Source organism: Cupressus sempervirens, chromosome 1 (assembly GCF_028749045.1).
Source record: "Cupressus sempervirens isolate cs-2001-9-10 chromosome 1, ASM2874904v1, whole genome shotgun sequence".
Lineage (NCBI taxonomy): Eukaryota > Viridiplantae > Streptophyta > Pinopsida > Cupressales > Cupressaceae > Cupressus > Cupressus sempervirens.
In genome coordinates, this window is record NC_143118.1 from 84,048,583 (window position 1) to 84,071,745 (window position 23,163).

Sequence of the window (23,163 nt, forward strand, 5' to 3'; positions counted from 1 at the left end):
TTATTTGTTTTCCTAGTACTATCATGAAAGGGACTTCTAGTGCTTTTACCCAGAGCACACCCCTTGCAAATACTAGGGTGATCTTTATTTAATTTGGGTAATCCAGTAACCATCTTTTCCATAGTTGATAAAGTTTTAAAATTTAGATGCCCTTATTTTCTGTGCCATATTTCGTTTGAATCTTCACCTTCGTGAACTAGGGCTTGAATGGATCGACTAGATTCTGTATTCAATTCATACAAATATCCCTTTCTTTGACCGATTAACTTTGCTTTCTTGATGGAAGAGTTCTTGGCCCAAGTTAGTACTTTGTCATCCACAAATGCAACATTGTGTCCATCATCTTCAAGTGTTGTAATTGAGATTAGGTTTCTTTTAATCCCCGGTACATAGAGTACACCTTTAAGAAGAAGAGTATTTTTTGTTTTTAGTTTCAAAGTGCAACTTCCAATTCCTTCAACTAAGTGTGCAGAGTTATCACCAATGGTAACTTCACCATTAACTTTCTCTAATAAAGAATCTAGAGTTTCTTTGTATCTCGTTATATGTCTAAAGCATCCACTATCAATCGCCCATGCTTTGTTTGAAATCTCATTTGATAGAGAGAAATACCAAACACGGTTCTCAGGATCATAAGTATCTTTTTCTCTAATGACATTTGTAAAATTTGCCTGTTGTTTGGAGTTTTCAAGACAATTAGATCTATAGTGTCCAAATTTTTCACATTTGAAACACTTTATTTTAGATAAATCTTTTGGGCTTTCCATTCTTTTGATTTCCCCTTTTCTTCTTGAAATGCTTCTTCTTGCCCTTATAGGAGTTTGCATTAAAAACATGAAGTTCTTCATCTTCTACTTTTGGTTTCCCTCCTTTCTTTAGTTTTCTAGACTCTTCTTGAAGACAATCATTCTTGAGTCTGTTGAAGTTCGAAAGCTGATCTTTAGCACTTATTCCTTGTGCAAATGTTTCCCATGAATCTCGCAATCCATCTATAGCCATGAGCGTTAGTTCGGTGTCAGTAATGATGGTTCCTATGCTTGATAATTCATCTCTAATGCCGGCAACTCTTAGGAAATAAGAGTTCATCGATTCTCCATTCTTTATCTGGATGTGATTAGTTGCCTTTTTAGTGCAAGAACTCTAGTTGCATTGTTTACTTCATATGCATTTCGTAATGCATTCATCATATCGTAGGCAGTTTGATGTTTCGTAAGCATAGGTATGATATCATTTTTAACTCCATCCAAGATTATTTGAATAGCTTTTCTATTTCCATTGCTCCATATGGATTTGTGAGGTTCAACTGGGGGTTGTTTGGATGCTCCATCAACGAATTGTTTAACATTGTTCTCTTCAAGAATCATCAAGATTCTGAATTTCCAGGCTTCAAAGTGTTCTTTCCCATCGAACCTGTCCTTGGGTCTGATTGTGTATGCCATTGAAGATAGGAGAAAACTACTGAATATATCTGAGGTCTGATTACTGAATTTTGCAGAGCCCTAGATCTGATAACTTAGCTCTGATACCATGTAAAATTCTACAAATTCTATGTGCTTTGAATCACAGTTCAGTTTTGAATGGTTGAGAATGATCTTCTAAAAAAGATGAATATTCAGACTGTTTGAATAAGTTAGCACTTATTTTAATGCAGCTCCAAACCTCTATACTCAATATTGAATGCATAACAATATCTCTAAATTTGTAATTCGCAGGAAGTAGAATACCTAAAAGTGCAGACTGTTGTGTTTTTGTGTGTCTTCTAAAAAAAAAAACAATTATTCCTAAGCCAGCGATCTTAGTAAATAGTTTAGTTATGACTAACTAAATTAAACAAGAACCCAATAAGGCATTGTCTAGAAATCACCGGCACCTCTAGGAGCAATATATATTTATATTAAATGCCAATTATTTGGGATATATGTATAAAAGAACAGGTACGGTATGTACCATCAGACCTGTAGGTTTATCTAGGTTAAATTCTTAACAGTTCGGAATCCAAGTGCATCTGGATTCTAGACAGAAGTCAGCCACAGGCCTCCAATGCCTGTTGCTGGCCTCCGGCCAGAATCCACAAGGAATCCAGAGGCATCTAGAGGAATCCACAGGCCCAACGCCCAAAAAAATTAATAAAAAATGCCCAAACTTAAGTTATTTTTATTTACATGTGCTCTAATGATCTTTCAGCTGTTGGAGATGATGATGAGAATGTAGATTTTCTTGCGAATCCTTATGATTCAAATTTTGATGCATATTAGTTGATTGAATCTTCAATCATGAACTAAGTTATTAACTTGTTGGAATCTTGAACATGACCTATTGGAACTTATTGTCTAAGACTAAACTCTAATGTTGAACATGCACATATTGATATATGATATGAATTTTGAAATATCTTCAATTTTGATAAAGGGTGAAGTATCATAGTCATATTATCAAATGATTTGGTTTTGTATATTTCACACACACACGCTTCTTGTCGCATCTGCATCCAAAAAATTTTTATTTCTCCGCATCTCATATCTGCTTCCGGAATTTGCATCTGAATCAGTAACTTAGTGTGTGTATGTGTGCGTGTGTATGCGTGTGCGTGTGCGTGTGCGTGGCATGTAATAGTAACTATATATTTTTTATTTTTAAATTTGTTTCCTTGCTTGTACTTTTGTGATGGATGTATATTTATGCATTTGATCAATTAGCTTCTATTTGATGATGTTATAATGTCATTGTCGAGTCAAGGTGAGACTGAGTCATGGAACTTTGATTTCTAAGGGAAGCTGGTTTTTTCCTAAAGGGATTGTTTATGGAGTACCAAATAGCTTCCACAAAGGAGATTTAACCCTATTCTCCACCCTTTAAACAAATATTTTTAAGATTTTGATGAATTTTTTAAAGTTCTTTTCTAAATTTATTTTTACAATAAAAGAAATAAATCTAACACTTTGTTACAATGTTTTTGTATCTTCTTTCTGCACTTGCATGCTTGCATTAATTTTTTTTTTCTATTTTAAAATTATGTAATTTCTTATAATAGTGTTGCCCTAATTTTAACATACCCAGATTTAAACTTGCACTTTTAAAATGATATCATTTGAGGTTCAATATGTATTGCCAAGAAGATATGAAAATGTGTGCCATTGAGCTCCTAAACCAGGCCATCATTTTGATTATCATTATGGTCAACCCCAAAATGCACTAGTCAAAGACAAAAAGTGATGTATCTTGAGAACTATCAATTTTCAGGAATAATTGTTTTATGACCATGTCCTAGTCATCATTTTATGTCATTTGTCCAATTTTAATCCAAACCCAATTCACGGTTTGTAAAATTTTAAACCTTCAATTTTATATGTCCAATCCTGACACAATTCATGGTTTGTAAAATTTGATGTCCCCCACTCAAAAAATATTAAAATCTCATCTCGGGCTTTGTAATGAAGATTCAACTCTAGGTTTTGCTCACTCGGCCATTCTCGATGTGCAGTATAAATTTCAAAGCTCAACTCATTTGTAGTCAAAAGTTTTGGTCATTTTCTAAAAAAGAGAACTAAATTTTGGAAGGGGAAATTCTGAATTATTTAATAAAATAATTTCAATATTCTTAATTAATTAATTCAATATTTATCCCTTCTCATGGTTTGCAATTTGAATTTTTTTAAATGCTTCATTCTTCCAAATAGAACTATAGGTTAATTATGCTCCAGTTTTTTAGAAAATAGAAGGTTAATTTACCTCCTCCAAAACGTGCAAAAATAAATGGTTAGGTAACCTCTCTAAAATGTGTGAAAATAGAAGTTTAATTTATTACGGAAGTAATTCGTAAATACTTGCTTGTTATTTACAGAGACCGAGAGGTCTATATATACAAAAAAAAAAAAAGCGATATTTCCTTAGGAAACTATCAAAAAGAATAAAAATATTCTATTCTAACAGATAAAGCTAAAAAAGCGAAAGCTAACTGAAGCTAACTAGATATTTACAATAGACTACCATTAACTAATAATGGACAATTATCTATTATTGTAATATAATTAACCTCCAAAATGTGCAAAAATTTAAGATTGGTTAACCTGTTGTTTATTAAGCTCTCATCTTCGTTTACGCATTTTTGGAAGTCCCATTAACCTCCACCATTCATAACCATTCAGAAACCTCTTAAGCAACCATCATTACCAAGCATCAGTGCAAATTCTTCACCCTCTTTCTAATCCTCAGTGTACGTAGAAAAATAATTTGAATTTTAAATGCAACTTGGATGTAATGTCCCATTTTTTCTGAGACATTATAATTCTGTGTGCTGGCCCACTTTGCCTAGGTTTTAGGGGCAGAAAGATTCTTTACAAGGTTCAGTTTGAGGTTTGGCCTAGGCATTTCCAGTTTCAGACCCATCAAAGCAGTTTTGGCAAGTTGTCTGGATACTTACTATTTTTAGTAAGTAAATAGAGCATAGTATTTTCGGTACCTCAGTGTTGGGTTGGAAGTGTCTCGTCGAGAGCTTTCCAACGAGCTATTGCATGTGATTATCTGAGTTCATTTGGTCAGCTATTTTAATGCCTGATGATTATATGGTTTCCTGACTAAGTGACTATTAAAGTCATTTAATTTGTCACTTTATTTTAAAAAGTTACTATGGACAAAAAAGGTGCTTTATCCCATATTGCTTAAAAGAGCGTGCATCACATTGGGAAAAGTAATAAAAGTACAATAGACTCCACATGGGATATATATGAAGATTATAATATTCAAAGCAAATATTAATCTGGGAGTTGAAAACATTTGCTGGTTATTTCTTCTAGGACACAAACCTAGCCTTCTTACAAGTTTATTTATATTTCCAATCTAACTGTTATTTTTGTGTATAAGATTGGATTACTTGGATTGTTGCACATTATTGTATTGCTGTTGTATAATACAGTAACATTACTTGGCAACTATTTGTGTTAATTCCTGATTTATGTATGTATTTCTAAATATTGAAGGAAATAAACGAACTTTTCTGAGTTTTCTTGTATTCAAATCTGCTGGTTATAAATCTATTAAAGCTCTGGAAATTGTATCAAGTATTGGTTTTTTGTTCGCTGTTGAAAATTGCACATTTTTATCAAGGGTTATTGGAAAATATCCAAAAGGGTTACAATGGTATCAGAGATTGAGATCCTGCCATCCTATGGAAGTTTATTCAGAAAGAAGAATCCTTTGAAGTACAGGCCTATTATATACAAGAATTTTATGAACTAAAATTTTCTGAGTTTTGGTTACTTTATGTGACTAGTTTGAGACGTTGAGGACGAAAACCCTCAAGTCTAGAAACACCAAGGGAGTTGGACGTAGCCCCAAACTTCCTCCATTTTTCAATTTCTGTGGTGTGGGCAAAAGTCGGCACAAGCAAGAGAACACAAGCCAAGCAAAGTAGTAAGTGCAGTTGTTTATTTTATATCTGGAGAGAACTTGGTTATATACTAGTGAAAATTTGCAAGGTGTCTAGGTGGATAGACTAACAGCAAGGAAGTGCTCATACAACTAAGGCATTTGTTGACAGGAGACGTCTTGCAAATACCTACGGTTTGAGTTTTACATTCTTTCTTTGGTCAGGTTTCATCAGTTATGAGCTGGGAAGGTGAAACATGAATGATTGATGATTAAGACCATCCATCTCGAGCCATGGCATAGTGACTGGGGCAGACTTAGCGCAGGAATCCCAACATCCACGTCCAGCAAGGTAAAGCATTCTAAATTTGGAAACAAGCCTCCCGACTTGCAATGTCCAACATAAAGAGCAACGTGAGGGGTATTTTTCCTAATTGTCGCGGCTTCATATAAGCAGAAGGATACAGTGGTGAGAGACATGGTGTGGCAGCAAGTAGTCATTGTCAACTTCCTAACGTAGGTGGAGTTGGACTGCGGAGTCACGTTTCTCAGTAAGCGGCAAGACAATGTGGGTTTGGTATTGCGTGGAAGTTTGATCGCCTGGAATTTGGGTGGAGTCGGAGTTATTTGTGGCCAATTCTGGAGGTATTTCCGCACGTGACTGGGCGCATTCCATGTTCTAACAGTCACAAACCACCCTCCGAAACCATTACCAAGTGACTGTTCATTGCGTGAACAGGAGGTTGGAATCTCGACCGCGTGGAAGGGGGTCAACTAGCAGTTGTGAATCAGTCATAGTTTCCACACTACATTGCATTGACGGCGAGCAAAGGGACTCCTGGTTTGACCAGTGTTGAGTTGGCTGAGAACATGTATTGACAACCACTGGGATTTACAACTCCACGTTTGATCATTCCTACTATGATCTAATTCGAATTCCTTTCAGTATAGATGTGGCTAAAGGAAGAATTAGTTGTCTATTGCTGTTGGAATATGTATTTGAAGAAACTATTTTAGTGTACCCCTAAGTTTGCTCCTAAACTATTTGATAAAATTCCAATGCTCGTGCAATATAAAATTTTGAGACTCGTCACAGGGATATACATAGAAACATTGTTAAAAACTTGCATATGAACTGTTTAACGAAATTCCTCCATACATACAATAGCAATGTGTATTAAAGGAAGGTTCAACAAAGATTATTACAACTGGTGTGCTTTCTCTGGTCAGAAACCAATCTTCCATATTTGAGCTCAATGCATACAGTTAATGAACACTCATGTTGAAGAAGGGAGTGCCTGTTGCAATTGTGTATGTCTAGTGTGAAGCAATTACAACATGGAAGACGGTATAATTTAATATATATATTGGGTCTCTTACTGGGCACTGAATATTCATCTACTAAAGAGTTTCTAAACCGTTTGTAGCTGTTACCTCAGCATGTAGTGAAATTGAGCTTTGAGTAAGCTGATGTGTGACTAAAGTGGGTTCTGATATACCGCCTAGGGAATATCAATCCTTAGCATGAGTTTTGGGCATGAACTTACAAATAGTGGACTTGTATCTGGATGCGACTACAATCTGTGGGTTCTTCCTTTGCATTGGGCAAAGCATGTTTAGTATAAATACTCTGCAGCAACTCTTCCTTCATATCAGGTTAAAGATTCACTGACATCTGAATATATTCAAAACACTAAAGAAAAGGTGCCACAGACTGCTCAGAATTTGCATGTCGTGGTTGGATAGCACACATAGGGCAAAACTTGTAGAGATTATTATTTTCCAGACCTTGGGCAATTGGTCATGACTGTTCTTGAACGCTCTGGGGTTCTATTATTGTTTTCGTTCTAGCAAAGAATATTGCAATATCAATCAAAAACATCGCACATTCCAGAAAATACAGTATACTTAGCAGGGACGTACACCAAGTGTTTGGCCAAATTCCTACGACAGACATTTAAGCTTCTTGTTCAGTTTAGACAAAATAGGGAAGTTATTACAGGCATTGAATCAGTTAGTTAATCATGTCTACTTCAAGTACCCAAAAACAGTGGGACAAGAATATGGAGAAGCTTAAACAAAGTTTGAAAAGGTTGGATGAAGGTCAAAAAAGGGTGAATGATTTGATTTCAGACCCTGCAAAACTAGACAAAGTGGCACGATGTATGGTTTCCATGATTAAGAGGACTACATCACAGAACAAAGAGAAAGAGGAACAAGAGGTCTCTATGGTATCTAGGAGCATCTATGATGAATTCCCAGCAGCTAGTGACCATCATACAGCTGACCTTATGGAGAGCAAAAATCAGACCTTAGAGAACGAATCAGAAAATTCATTTGATGACAATGAATCCCAAGATCATGATGTGGATGGACACACAGTCACCTTGGAAGTGGAAGTGCGTGAAGATACTATTATATCAGCAGCTTCTACCTCGCTAGATGAGCCATCCTATGAGGTGCATAGCAACAGGACCCTAGATATTGGGGTGTGCCTAGATGATAGCATACACGATGTTGCTTATCATATGGTGAGTGACATTGATTCAGCCTCATATCACAGTGCGGATGACAAATCGGAAGATTTGTGTGAGAAGGTTTCGTCACAAGGGGATCATCATTTAGCAAGTCAATTGAAGGTTAATGACAGGATGGTTGCCACAACCGTTAAGCATTTTGATGTTGCTCATCAAATGTTGGCCACCTATGGTTGGGGTACTCCTTTGACAAATGAGCATGGTAATAGTGTTTTTTCCCTTGCAAAGATATATGCACTCCGAGAAGCGATTGGAATGATGAAACAAAATTACCTACAACTACTTGCAGATAGAAATTTTCTTCTCGAGTGGGATTGCATTTGTTATGTTGCATTGTAGGGAAACAAGGAGAAGGTTGATAAGCTCACTCATGAGCTTGAGGTGACTAAAAACTCTTTGCAGAGTGCCCAGTTGGCCCTTCAAGAGTCACAATTACAGATTGAGAAGCTTACTGAGGAGTTGAGTTTGGCACAGTCTCCACCAACTGCAGATATAGTACAGTTACATACAGAGACAGTTGATACAAGACAGTTTACTAGTAGCTCTTGTGTCACAATGGTGGATTCTCCTGAGAGTTGTGTGATATTACACGACGCTACTCTGTCATCCACACAGAGCATTCGCAAAGTGTTATCTGGTTGGGAGTATAGCTCTCATGTTGATTTGTTTTCATCTCCTGGAAGCAAACCTATCACTTTATTCCATGCAGCTGATTTTGGATGTTGTCTTGTTAATTTTCAGAGTCAAAGGGATCAGCTGCTTGATTAAAGTGTTTTTAGTGATGAGTCATTAACAGAGGTTGGAGCATTTTACCGCGAATATACAGTGAGGAGTGCTCATCATTTTTATTTTGACCCACGCACAGAGGACTTGATGATGCATTGGTGTGGAGTGGTTCCATAATAATACCATCCTTTGTGGGATGGGTATTCACCATCTTGAGAAGATGGGATTAGCGGCTGCAAGCGTCCGACTCAGCTATTTGTGGGGGATTACTTGTAGGGAAAGCTGTCAATTATACATCATGCTGATATGTATCCAACATGGTTTGCTACTTCTATGTCACAAAGTTTTCTATGGGTACATGGTTATAGGACGACTATGGTGTCGGTTGGCATGATGGTTTGGTTAGTTATCACATCCATGGGAGTTTAGCGGAAGTTGTAGAGAGATGTTGTGTTATAGACACTACCGGGTATTTTTATCTCTATGTGGCAAATGGATGCAGGGTTCAATTGTTTTGGGATCCAAGTGGCAGCAAGTTTAACACGATGTGTTGGGTGATCGGGTATCAAGGTGTTAATAGTATCTTACATCTGGTGGATTATGTTGTGTTGTTATACAGTCACAGGATTATGATCTATGTGTTTCAACCTTCTGACACATTAGAGTTCCAGAGATTAGGATTACTCTGTTTCCACCAGGGTGATATAGTGGTGGAGACAGATTGGTCGAATCTGTCATTGTCATCAGTACAAATATTGCAGGAGTGGCACAGTGGTATAGTGGTGCAGATATTATAGGAGTTGGTCAATGGTATCTCAGACAGCACACGAGTTCTCACTTGGGATCCAGGTGGAGCATCAATATGTATTGCTTTTCATCAGGGAGCTAGGAGGAGAGTTTGGTTGTTATCATCTTGGGGTGGATACTGGTATCTTGTTGAGCTCCCATCTTCACTTGACAGTAGAGACTCGTAGCGTCACTCATGAAGTGAAGCATTCGTGCTGACTGAGGGTTTTGGCACACAGGGCAGCAGCACATGGCAGTTGGTGTCCCTTTTTGGTGAGGCTTGGGAACCTAGCATTCAGTTATATAGCACATCGATTCCTATTGTATTGTTTTGTCATTCCGGATTTGGGATGATGCATGTCGGGTTAGATCGGCTGAGGAGTAGAATCTCTTTCTCAAGGCGAGTATGGGATCCTGGTATTTGGTTTCTGCAGGTATGAGTGGATTGCTTGAGGGCAAGCAATCTTTGAGAAGGGAGGCTTTCTAATGTCCCCTTTTTTTCTGAGACATTATAATTCTGTGTTGGTCCGCTTCGCCTAGGTTTCAAGGGCGGAAAGGTTCTTTACAGGGTTCAGTTCAAGGTTTGGCCTCGGCATTTCCAGTTTCAGACCCATCGAAGCAGTTTTGACAGGTTGTCCAAATACTTACTATTTTTAGTAAGTAAATAAAGCACAATATTTTTGGTACCTCAGTGTTGGGTTGGAAGTGTCTCGCCAAGACTTCCCAACGAGCTATTGCATGTGATTATCTGAGTTTATTTGGTCAACTATTTAATGCCTGATGATTATATGGTTTCCTGACTAGGTGACTATTAAAGTCATTTAATTTGTCACTTTATTTTAAAAAGTTACTATGTTCACTTAAGTGACTAAAAGACAAAAAAGGTGCTTTATCCCACATTGCTTAAAAGAGCGTGCATCACATTGGGAAAAGTAATAAAGGTACAATAGACTCCACATGGGATATATATGAAAATTATAATATTTAAAGAAAATATTAATCTGGGAGCTAGAAACAGTTGCTGGTTATTTCTTCTAGGACGCAAACCCTTGAAGAATCTTTGAAGGTTGGATGCAAACCTAGCCTTCTTACAGGTTTATTTATATTTCCAATCTAACTGTTATTTTTGTGTATAAGATTGGATTACTTGGATTGTTGCACGTTATTGTATTGTTGTTGTATAATACAGTAACATTACTTGGCAACTATTTGTGTTAATTACTGATTTATGTATGTATTTCTGAATATTGGAGGAAATAAACGAATTTTTCTGAGTTTTCTTGTATTCAAATCTGCTGGTTATAAATCTATTAAAGTTCTGGAAATTGTATCAAGTATTAGTTTTCTGTTCGCTGTTGAAAACTGCACATTTTTATCAAGGGTTATTGGAAAATATCCGAAAGGGATATTACAGTGGACATCCACTAAAACATAATGTGTCCAAATTTCCTTCAAGTGGTGCTGCTGTGGCATCTCATGTAGATATGCATTTAAGGCATACTGTTATAGCAGAATATATACATTGTTTGATAGAATAGCTTAATGAGATGTCAACTCATGCAACAATGTTGTAGGTTGTGCACAAATTGAATTAAAATTAAGAGTTTATCAAGCCTTCATGCTTGTAAAGGCTATCTTGCAAACACCTTGAACCTTACCATTATGATTCTGTTTGTTAAGGTTGTAGCTTCTGTTGGATTGATTTATCATGAGATACCTTCTTGATGGTAAATCATCTTTAAGATAAATATCTTATATATATAATATATATTATATATGTAATATAATATATATTTTATATATTATGCATTATATATTATTATATAATAATATATAATATATTATTATATTATATGGATGTCCATGCAAAATATGGAATCACAAACATGGCATGCAAACTGATTGACAAATGCCTCCAAGAGATGACATGTTATGGCACAATGATTGCAAGAAATACACCAAATAGGGTTGCTAAGGAATTTCAAAAACTATCAAGCAAATGCACTTGGCAGGCGTAAGGTCAAACCCCCCAATCTTTGCCAGTATTCACTTGGGCAGTGTAGGAGCTTTGAAAAGGTGTTTCTTCATGCATGTCGTGACTGCAATGTGTTCACAGAAAAAAGATTTGTTGAAAGGATTCTCAAAATTTCAAACATATGCAATGTGAACTTTTACGGTTCACATATTTCCATCTACCAAAACAAAAAGTGCCAGAGATATTGTCAAATGTTATAGTTCCAAGAAAGCTGATGTACACATGACAATTGTGTAACCATACATAGCACACCCAAATTATTTGTCGGAATGCCTCAAAGTGATGCCATCTCTTGGCATGGCATGATTGCAGGATTTCATATTGTTTTTTAAAGTGGAGATAAATAACACCACATTACAAGCATGAACACCTGCATTTTAAGAACTTAGAGAGATCTCTCCACAAAATCAAGGGACCAAAAGGAGAAATTTTGAAGATCCAAAAAGCGGATTAGCACTGTGCAGGACAGAGCAAGTCAATAAACATGATACCTAAGGGATTGAATGGGAAAGAGATAGCAACCAGACCTCCTTCTTTGTCTGTAACTGTGCATTGCTAGCCCTTAGTAGATTTCTCCACTTGTCCTGATAAAGATGCAATTATTATAATGTCATGTATAAACAACATAGCAATTATAATATTGCATCAAACCCAACTACTAAAATAGAGTACATTATGAAATTTGTAATTGCTGACCTTTAGATCAACTGAGGTGCGATAACCAGAGGAGGAAAATACAAGCTTCCTAATATCTGACCACCTTCCAACACCAAAACGTGAAACACCATCTACCAGTTTCATCACTTCTTGCAGTGTCCAAGAGCGGTGATGTTTCCTGCGAATCCCTCCCTTCGCTGTTCGAATGGTTGAGACATAATTGTCTGAGATATCATCTACTGAATCAGAATTGAAGGGCTCTGCAACACATTTCCTGTCTGTTGGAACTGAAAGTAACATCTGCTCGTTATTTTCTTTATCATCATATACCTGCCATTTTTATCAACAGCTTAAACCATAAATTACTTTCATAACATCATATCCATCACACATAAATTTGAAATCATATATCATAAAATCTGCATCAGAATAATTGTTTTAAAAACAGAAGATATGCTGCCCTTAACACCACACTAATATGATTGATCCACTTTCTATATGTATGCTTGCACCTTGAAGAGTATCAAATGATATTATGTCTTACAGAATTTTGAGCTGGTTCAAAGGGAACAATCTGTTTCATATCCCCATTTTCACTACTACACGGTTCTTCTTGAACATCAAGTGCCTTCTTCAAAAGGCTGGTAGGACTCTCACTGGACTTGTGCTTCTGTACAAAATAACAAGATATAACATTAATCCTAATTGTAATTAATCACCCGGCGGATTTTAATGAAACGAACTTCTCACCTTAAAGTGTATTTCAAAAATCATATAAATAGGATTGAGAATAAAACAGACAGCTTTTTGGTCAATCAGATAACATGTGGAGGGCAAAAATTATATTCCTCTCTTTTCATTGTGGATAAACAACAAAATAAGAACATTTTGTGTTTAGTCTCATTTCCATATGCATCAAGAACAGAAAGAATGATCGAAGCATGATACAAACAATCTATTATTGGATTGGCACTTCTCTTCTTCTGGAGCCTGGAAAAGATCCTTATATCGTCCAGTACTTCATGCTATTTGTGTTTAAGCATGTGCACCATAACTTGATAATTTTCTTATGTTTTGGTCACAATTCTTTTTATCAGTACAAATTTCTTGCATTGTTTAGCAGTTAGCAGTAATATGTGAGAGCTTAGAGACTATGAGCAGGCAGAGATATAATCTCAACAGCATTTATCATATCTCTAGGACTAACACTGAAAATGCATGGTACAGGAAAATAAACTGTTGCCAAAGGAAACAATTACATAACTCTAATGCAAGCTTTACACAATCCATCCTTGTCTCCTGACCTTTTAGATAGTCTGTGTTGAAGGGTTCACTTTGATCCTTGATGGACTCTCCTGTTCCTTTAACATGTCTGATTCTTCCTCTGACGCATGCCTCCTTTCTTATTTCAAAACCCTCAACTTTGTCTTTATCAACTTTATTATTTTGGACTTGGAAGGTGAAGGAGGTGATGGAGGCATCCTCTTACAGGGGGATTAGTGGCGCAGACATTAATTTCAATTAGAAAGGAGCATAAGGACATACAATAGGCTAGACAAGGATTTGTTATTTTTCAAATCGTTTGGATTTGGGGAGGGGTTCCTGAGGAGATAATTCATTTTTATTTGACCAAGGTAGTTCACTAGCCTCTGGCCACCTGAACTTGTTAGGATTGTTTTTCATGTCAGGTGTACACCCTAGATAGCTAATTTGTTTACAAAATTTGTAGAAATTTTATACTTGTCCTTTACTATTTGTTATGGCTTTGCCAAGATCTGCTCTTAAAGTCATTTTTAAAATAAGTTTAAACCATTGAAAATAAGTTTAAACCATTTGAAATAAGTTTAAACCAGATTGCCTAAAGACTCCAAACAATCCAAGCGGTTTTGAGATGCTGACTCACAAAGCTCCACAGCTATGAATGTGAGTCATTTTCAGTTTTCCGACTTTGAAATGCATTCTACCCTACTTACTGAATAAGAGATGCAACAATGCAAGACTAATTATCAACGTATACTGCATAAGAAGAGAGAAAGGATAAACCATCAATGCCCAGATTGCCCAAGTTACTGAGGTTTCACAACTACCACTTGCTTCCTACTCAATAGCTTATACTAACCAAATCTGGAACTTCTCGTACAGCAATGAAAATACTGCATGCACTAATTTGAATAGAACAATGGAAATGAGATAACAATGTGAATGAAGGAAATAAAGCTTATAACCACTGAAAATGAAGAAACAAAACCCAGTTTATTTGCAATCCCACAGCATTCATTAACAACACATTTCATTCCTAGGCACCATACAAGAACTAAAACTAAACTAACATGAACGACAGAATCAAGATATGGACACAAAGTCTCACACAATAGTCCCAGCTACAGGGGTTTGCCCAAATCAAAATTTTGCCAATCTGATTTACTTCTCAAAGATTTACATTTATAGGCCCTTTTAGAAATGGCCATATACATTTCATGATTACTCAACAAAGCATCTTTGAACATTCTAAAAATAGGATTGACTGGTTAGTCATCCATTACAAAACTTTAGCCTACGAGGAGAATGCCAAATATGGCTACAATATCATAAAGTGAGAGAGAGAGAGAGAGAGAGAGAGAGAGAGAGAGAGAGAGAAGAGGTGACACTTGTCATATGTTTGCAGGGAGAGTATAATCCTCTGTCAGAGCATCAATTTTTCTTTGGAGTTATGGTCTTGGCTCTGTATGCCTTCATTGCATCATTTTCACTCTTCAGCTCATGGACACTTGGAATGAGAATGTTGTCAGCTCTAATCATCGAATAATCATGCATTTCTGTCAATTCTTCAACTCTAGAGATCTTTGATTGAAGCTTCTCCGCTGCACGCTTCAGAACACAAACCACTAATGAGAGTTCCGAAATCTTTGCCAACTGGAAATTTGATGGATTAGTAGCCTCTTCAACGAATGCCAGGAACTTAGTCTTCATTTGTTCGATGTCTACCAACTGACCATTATTGGTGACATATGATTCAGTGTGCAAAAACTTTAAATGTTCGAATATCTTGTCCATTGCTTTCTTCACTAAATCATATACATCCTTCAGCTCATGCTCAGACTTCACTGAGCTCTCAATTTTTTGCTTCCAATGAAGCTATGGTTCTTGGCCTGATTTGAGTATCCCGTGGGTCATAGCAACATTAGTCTTCATGTCGATCACTTCCTGCAACAGGGCCAATTGCTCTGTTAGGCTCTCTAATGCTTTGTGCATTGAAGTTTGGTGGCTTGACACTGCCTCTCTCAATTTGTCAGTGTCTAACAGCAGATTCCCAAGGTTCTCAATAAGAGGGGGACCTGGGCCTTGATTTCATCAATCTAAGCACGGCCAACTTGACCAAATTGCCTCTCCGATTGAAACATAAATAGCAAATTCTTGTTCTCCTTTGCACTTGAGTCAAATGTGCTTGTAGAGGTACTTCCAAGTGCAGCTCTGATGTAATCCATCAATTCTTTGTTTGAGGCTTTTAGTACCTCCTTTTCTAACCTTAACTCCACTAGTTGATCCTCAATCTTCACATTTGTTGATTTCTAGATGTTGACCATAGAATCATGCACTAGAATGCCTATGTCAACCGTTCTAATCTGGAAATCATTAGGAGTTTATTCATGACATTTTCCCTCCTTCTAAGGTCTTGCAATCTCCACTAACATGTGACCAGTAAAAGAAACTCTGGCCAATGCAGCTATAGTCTTTTGCTTCTTTTCCTTCTTTGCTGTTGGTTGAGCTGAAGTTGCTTGTACAATAAGGTCCTTAGATGGAGCACTTTCCTCACATCTTCTCTTCTTTCGATCAATAGTCTCTTCCAACCATGACTTAATTGAAAGGACATTGATTGCTGACTACAAGGTTGTAGGATCAAAAGGCTTCCTCGCAATTGGAGATGTTGCTTTCCCTTGGCTGGCAGTAGGAAAGGCAGTTACCTTGGTAACAAAGAGCGCTAGAGTGTCACCTTGCTAGGATGCTTCTTGGTCTTGGTCATCCATAGGGCTATTGTCACCATCGAGGTTGATGACTGGCACAGGGGAGGAAAGCTTGGCTACTGATTTTTCCTTCTACTTTTCTTTCTCTTTATCTCCAACATTTCTTGTATCTAGCAGAGATCCTCCACCACAAGTTGGGGTGATTTGAACATTCTTTATAGAAGGTTGGTCTTTTCCACCAACAGATTGTGCTGGTCCGGCTGACGTTGATGTAGCAGCAGTAGATTGGGTTGTTCCAGAAGCTACTCTTCTAGTAGAACTTGCAATTCCAGTTCTCTTCTTCCTTGCTCTAGTCCACTCCACCCATTTGTTTGTCCTCTTGATGATACCAGGTGTTAGGACTTCCATTGTGTCGATAAAAGGACCTAGAGGCGGAGTTGACACTATGGGAGTGTTCTTGATTTGCTCATAAGTTGAGGGATGCATGTAGGAGCCATTATCTGCAAGATCACTAACATCAACAATATCATTGTACAGCTTAATTTCATCTATTGTCAATCTGGACCAGTACATTTTCTCTGGTTTGGTATTCATCATAACACCCGGTCCAATAGTCTTCAATATCCGAAACATGCCTATGAGCGTACCCTAGCTTTAGATGATCTTTTACAAAGTTAATAGGGTCATATTGCGGTCTTATTACCTCATAATCAATCAATTTAATCCTGCTCTCAAAGACTTTAACTAAACTCTGGGCATCAGATCTTGAGGCACATGAATAAGGTCCTACCACTATTGGAAAAGGAATCCTGGCTATTTTTTTCACATCGGAACATAAGGTGTTTACCTATAGTATTTGCCTACACAATTCAACAAGAACTACCTTATCATTGGGATATCTGAGGAGCCTCTTGGGGAAGCCATCGAATGCACCAATCCTCAGGTAGGAGAAAGATGGAAATTGGATGAAACAACACCCGATTTGATTAATCGCTGATATGGCTTCTGGTGAAAATCTTCGCTCAAGGCACCCTTGCAATTCTCGACACAACCTCATTGTGAAGGCGTCATTTACCTTTACATGTGCCTCGAAAATCCTCTGCAATTGTAGGTGAGGGTAGAATTCATACACCTTGGTGTTCTCATTATAGTCATCAATACTAGGAAGACCAAGCAAGAGATGATGCGTGGCTAAGGCGTATATCAAATATGAAGACAAAAAGAACTGCCTGAATGCCTTTGCCGAATTTAGCCAGGAGACAAGCTCTTCACATACAATATGAGCCCAGTCAATTTGCAATCCTTCAGCACAAATGGTTTGGACCAACAAAAAATGGTGTTTAATGAAATCTAGAATCTCCTCCTTTCCTTTTAATATTAGCAATAATGCTAGGATATCCACAATTTCCCTCTTTAGTTTAGTTCCAAAAAGAGTTTTTGGGCATTTTACTCTTTTTGCTACAAGAGTCTGAAACCATGTCCTTTGCATGTCTTCTCTCCTCAGAGATTTCTTTTCGTTGAACATCGATGCAGAGGAATTAAAATTGTTAAATTTCTAACCATGTTAATCCTACAAGTCTAACAGTACAGACCGTACACTCTCTTATGGATAATATATCCTATGACTGGTATTTAATAACTTGTATATGCTTCTCCTATAGGTGCCGGCAATTTCAAGAGATGTCTTTGTTTGTTGGTTTACTAATCTAACAATTAGTTAGTAATTACTAATCTAAGTCTCCTTAAATGGCCGACTTAGGAAAGGTCATAACTATTGACAAGTTAAGGGTTATGTCCTTGAGGGGCATACCCTCTACAAAGGATATATATTTGGTTGTGGACTGCAGTTTATGGGACACACAATACACAACAGTCTGATCCTATAAGCATCCTACTTCCAGCGAATCATAAGTTTGAAATATTCTATATTATCAGATTGATAATAGAGCATTGGATCTGCATTCAAGATAATTATAACTTCATCAAACAATCTGAATATTTATAGAAAGAAGAAGACCATTCTCAGCCATTCAAATTGAACTCAAAGTCTGATACAAAGTGCAAAGAATTAGCAAAATCTTTACATGGTATCAAAGCCAAGTTATTAAATCCAGGGCTCTGCAAATTCAGTCAGCAGACTTTATATATATTCTTAGTAATTTTCTCCTATCTTCAATGGCATATACAATCAGACCTAAGGACAGGTTTGCTGGGAAAGAACAATTTGAAGCTTGGAAATTCAGAATCTTAATGATTCTTGAAGAGAACAATGTAAAACAGTTTGTTGATGGAGCATCCAAACAACCCCCAGTTGAACCTCACAAATCCATATAGAGCAATGGAAATAGAAAAGCTATTCAAATCATCTTGGATGGAGTTAAAAATGATACCGCACCTATGCTTACGAAACATCAAACTGCCTATGATATGATGAATGCATTACAAAATGCATATGAAGTAAACAATGGAACTAGGGTTCTTGCACTAAAAAGACAACTGAATCACATCCAGATAAAGAAAGGAGAATCGATAAACTCTTATTTCCTAAGAGTTGCCGGCATTAGAGATGAATTATAGAGCATAGGAACCATCATTAATGACACGAACTAACGCTCATGGCTATAGATGGATTACCAAATTCATAGGAAACATTCGCACAAGGAATAAGTGCTAGAGATCAGCTTCCGGACTTTAATAGACTCAAGAATGATTGTCTTCAAGACGAGTCTAGAAAACTAAAGAAAGGAAGAAAACCAAAAGTAGAAGATGAAGAACTTCACGTTCTTAATGCAAACTCCTATAAGGGCAAGAAGAAGCATTTCAAGAAGAAAAGAGGAAATCAAAATAATGGAAAGCCCAAGAAAGATCTATCTAAAATAAAGTGTTTGAAATGTGAAAAATTTGGACACTGTAGATCTAATTGTCCTGAAAATTCCAAACAACAGGCCAATTGTACTAATGTCATTAGAGAAGAAGATACTTATGATCCTCAGAGCCGTGTTTTGTATTCCTCTCTATCAAATGAAATCTCAAATAAGGCATGGGTAATTGATAGTGGATCTTCCAGACATATAACAAGATACAAAGAAACTCTAGATTCTTTATCAGAAAAAGATAACGGTGAAGTTACAATTCGTGATAACTCTGCACACTCAGTTGAAGGAATTAGAAGCTGTACTTTGAAACTAAAAACAAGAAATACTCTTCTTAAAGGTGTACTATATGTACTAGGGATTAAAAGAAACCTAATCTCAATTACAGCACTTGAAGATGATGGACACAATGTTGCATTCGTGGATGGCAAAGTATTAACTTGCGCTAAGAACTCTTCCATCAAGAAAGCAAAGTTAATTGGTCAAAGAAAGGGATATTGTATGAGTTGAATATATAATCTAGTCGATTCATTCAAGCCCTAGTTCACGAAGCTAAAGATTCAAACGAAATATGGCACAAAAGATTAGGGCATCTAAATTTTAAAACTCTATCAACTATGGAAAAGATGCTTACTGGATTACCCAAATTAAATAAAGATCACCCTAGTATTTGCAAGGGGTGTGCTCTGGGTAAAAGCACTAGAAGTCCCTTTCATGATAGTACTAGGAAAACAAATAATGTACTAGAATTAATTCATTCAGATTTATGTGGACCTATGTCTGTTCCTTCTCTTGGAGGATTCTGGTATTATATCTTGTTCATAGATGACTTCTCTAGGAAAACGTGGATTTATTTCTTAAAATGCAAGGAATCAGAAGAAATCCTACAAAGATTTAAAGAATTCAAAGTATTAACTGAAAATTTTTCAGGACATAAAATTAAAACCCTTAGAACAGATAACAGAGGAGAATATACCTCAGGCTTGTTTAAAAGGTTTTGTAAAGAATCAGGGATCAAGAGGGAGTACACTGTTCTTTATAACCCAGAACAAAACGGGGTAGCTGAAAGAAAGAATAACACAATTATAGAAGCTGATAGGGCTATTATTTTTTACCAAAATCTAGAATGCTATCTTTGTGCAAAAGCCTCTTGTACTGCTGAATATATTCAAAACAGAAGCCCTCATTCCTATCTTAAAGATAAAACCACTGAGGAAGTATTTACTAAAGTAAAACCCAATATAAGTCATCTCAAAAAATTTGGATGTCCTGTATATATTCATGTCCCAAAAGAAAAGAGAACCAAGTTAGAACCCTTTGGGAGGAAAGGTATCTTTGTAGGGTACAGTGAAACTTCTAAGGCATATAGAATTTTCATACCCAGGCAGAAAACTATTGAACTTAGTAGAGATGTAATCTTTGAGGAAGATCTTGCATTCAAAAGAGCCATAAGTTCTAATGAACCTTCTCCTTTATCAAGTTCTAAAAGAAATAGTGAATCTGGATCCCAGAGGGAGAACTTAGAAAAGATTGAAGATGAAATTCAAAAAAGGAACCTTGAAGAAAATTCAAAGAAAAGACCACTTTGGGCCATAAAAACAGTTGAAGCAGCTCAAGACTTTGCTGCACGTTCAGAAACAGTCAAAGAAACTAAAAGACTTAAAAGATTCTCTGGTTATACAGCAAACATGATTGATTTATCCAAAACAGAGCCAACCAATCTTTCTAATGTTATTAAACATTCAGCCTGGAGAGAAGCTATATAGAAGAATACCAATCAATTATGAAAAATGATGTTTGGGAAATTGTTCCAAGACCTAAAGGAAAATCCGTTGTTTCTTCCAAGTGGATATTTAAAATAAACCGTGCTTCTGACAGTAGTATTGAGAAATATAAAGCCAAATTTGTAGCCAGAGAATTTTCTCAGAAAGAAGGGATTGATTATAAAGAAACCTTTTCTCCTATTGCCAAATATACCTCCGTACGAGCAATCTTAGCAATTGCCACATCAAAAGGATGTAAGGTACATCAGATGGATGTAAAAACAGCATTCCTAAATGCAAAGATTTCAGAAGGAGTCTATTTGGAGCAACCGGAAGGATTTGAAACCCATGATCCTAACGCATTTGTTTGCAGGCTCAAGAAAGCTCTCTATGCACTTAAAAAGGCTCCCAGGGCCTAGTATGAAAGAATTGATAAATATCTCACCAACTTAGGATTCTCCAAGAATGAAGCCGATACAAACTTATATTATAAAAGAGATAAAGATGATATGGTAATTCTGATATTGTATGTTGATGATTTATTAATCACAGGTGATGATCATTTTATAGATCAGTGCAAGAAAGATCTAACTAGAGAATTCAAGATGAAAGACTTGGGGCTTCTCCATTACTTCCTAGGATTGGAAGTACGATAGAATCCTGATAGTATCATACTTAATCAAGTAAAGTACACATCAGATATCTTGAAGAGATTTGGAATGTGGAATTGCAAGTCTATGTCTTCTCCAATGGAGACTAATTGACATAAACTTAAAGAAGCAGCTACAGAATCACCTCCAATGGATTTTACTCTTTACAAACAAATGATTGGGTCCCTTATGTACCTAGTAAATACAAGACCTGTTATTTGCTATGTTGTTAATGCCTTAAGTTAGTTTATTTGTGAACCTAAGGAGATTCACCTAGTTGTTGTTAAACACATTATGAGATACTTACAAGGCACTCTTAATTATGGACTCAAATATGAGAAAGTTGCTTTAGATTTGCATGGATTTACCGCTTCAGATTGGGGTGGAAGTGTTAAAGACAAGAAAAGCACTTCAGGATGTTTCAGTCTAGGATCAGTTATGATTTCATGGATATGTAGAAAGTAGTCTTCAGTAGCTCAGAGCTCCACAAAAGCTAAATAAATTGCAGCAGCGATGGCCTTCCAAGAAGCAATATGGCTGAGGAAGTTACTTGTGGGATTATTTGGGCAAGCCATGAATCCTACAATTATTCATTGTGATAATCAGAGTTCCATAAAGCTCTCAGTGAATCCAATTCTCCATGACAGGTCCAAGCATATTGAAATTCCTTAGCATTATCTAAGAGATATGGTAGATAGGAATTTTGTAAAATTGGAATACATTTGTACTGCAGATCAGACAGCAGACATACCAAACCTCTATCTAGAGTAAAGATAGAACATTTCAGGAGGAGACTTGGTATGGTTGAGTTGTAATCCATTTGTACTCTTTTGATTATTAATAAAATAATTTTATTTTGTCAGGCTATTGACTGTTGTGGGCTCCACCATTTGTATTCATTTGTATTAATTATTTTAAGAGGTGATGATCTCTAAAAATAATGAATACTCGTATAAAACATTATGAGAGGTGACGATCTCTTAGATAATGTGCTAAACAATAGAGATCTACGGTAAGTTCTAGATGAGTTCAAGATCATATTGTGATGTTGACATTGCTATGTTCATGGGTCACAAATTGGATAAAGGAAGAATCTTGGTATTCTCCGGGTTTATCCTGTATTCTAGTGGATCTTAAAACTCAAGATCGTGTTATGATATGGAAATACTAGTTTCTATGAAATCATAACTTGGATAAATGAAGAGATTACCCTTTAGATTTATTCTGTATAATATCACTAGTGTTAGTGATTTGTCATATCACAGGTTTAAGTAATATGACTTTGTATCATGTGTTCGATGATACCACATAAGAGACAGACAGATAAAGAGAATTAATTCTTGCTTACTCATATGTATTGATGATTGCTAGATATAATATCTCTCTATAGGATTATCAAGTTAAGAGGGAGCGTTAAATTTCTAACCATGTTAATCCTATAGGTCTGACAGTACAGACTGTACCCTCTCTTATGGATAATATATCCTATGATTGGCATTTAATAACTTGTATATGCTTCTCCTATAGGTGCCAGCAATTCCAAGAGATGTCTTTGTTTGTTGGTTTACTAATCTAACATTTTGTTAGTAATTACTAATCTAAGTCTCCTTAAATCGCTGACTTAGGAAAGGTCATAACTATTGACAAGTTAAGGGTTATGTCCCTTGAGGGACATACCCTCTACAAAGGATATATATTTGGTTGTAGACTGCAGTTTATGGGACACACAATACACAACAATCTGATCCTATAAGCATCCTACTTCCAGCGAATCATAAGTCTGAAATATTCTATATTATCAGATTGATAA

The 23,163-nt window shown here is 36.4% G+C and overlaps 1 protein-coding gene across 8 annotated transcripts in view; it reads right to left on the bottom strand.

The window, feature by feature from the left end:
• The window catches only part of LOC149576345 (uncharacterized), a 163,648-nt gene that overhangs the window by 38,109 nt on the left and 102,376 nt on the right, over positions 1-23,163 (bottom strand). For 5 of the 8 annotated variants that reach the window (XM_089816937.1, XM_089816931.1, XM_089816933.1 and 2 more), the window contains 3 exons: positions 12,650-12,775; positions 12,145-12,435; positions 11,976-12,032 (listed from right to left, as the gene is read on the bottom strand). In XM_089816937.1, the coding sequence (XP_089673063.1) occupies positions 11,976-12,032; positions 12,145-12,435; positions 12,650-12,775 (474 nt within the window). Of the gene's footprint in view, positions 1-11,939; positions 12,033-12,144; positions 12,436-12,649; positions 12,776-23,163 lie in introns of all 8 variants that reach the window. The other 3 variants (XM_089816943.1, XM_089816950.1, XM_089816946.1) reach the window with 2 other exon arrangements.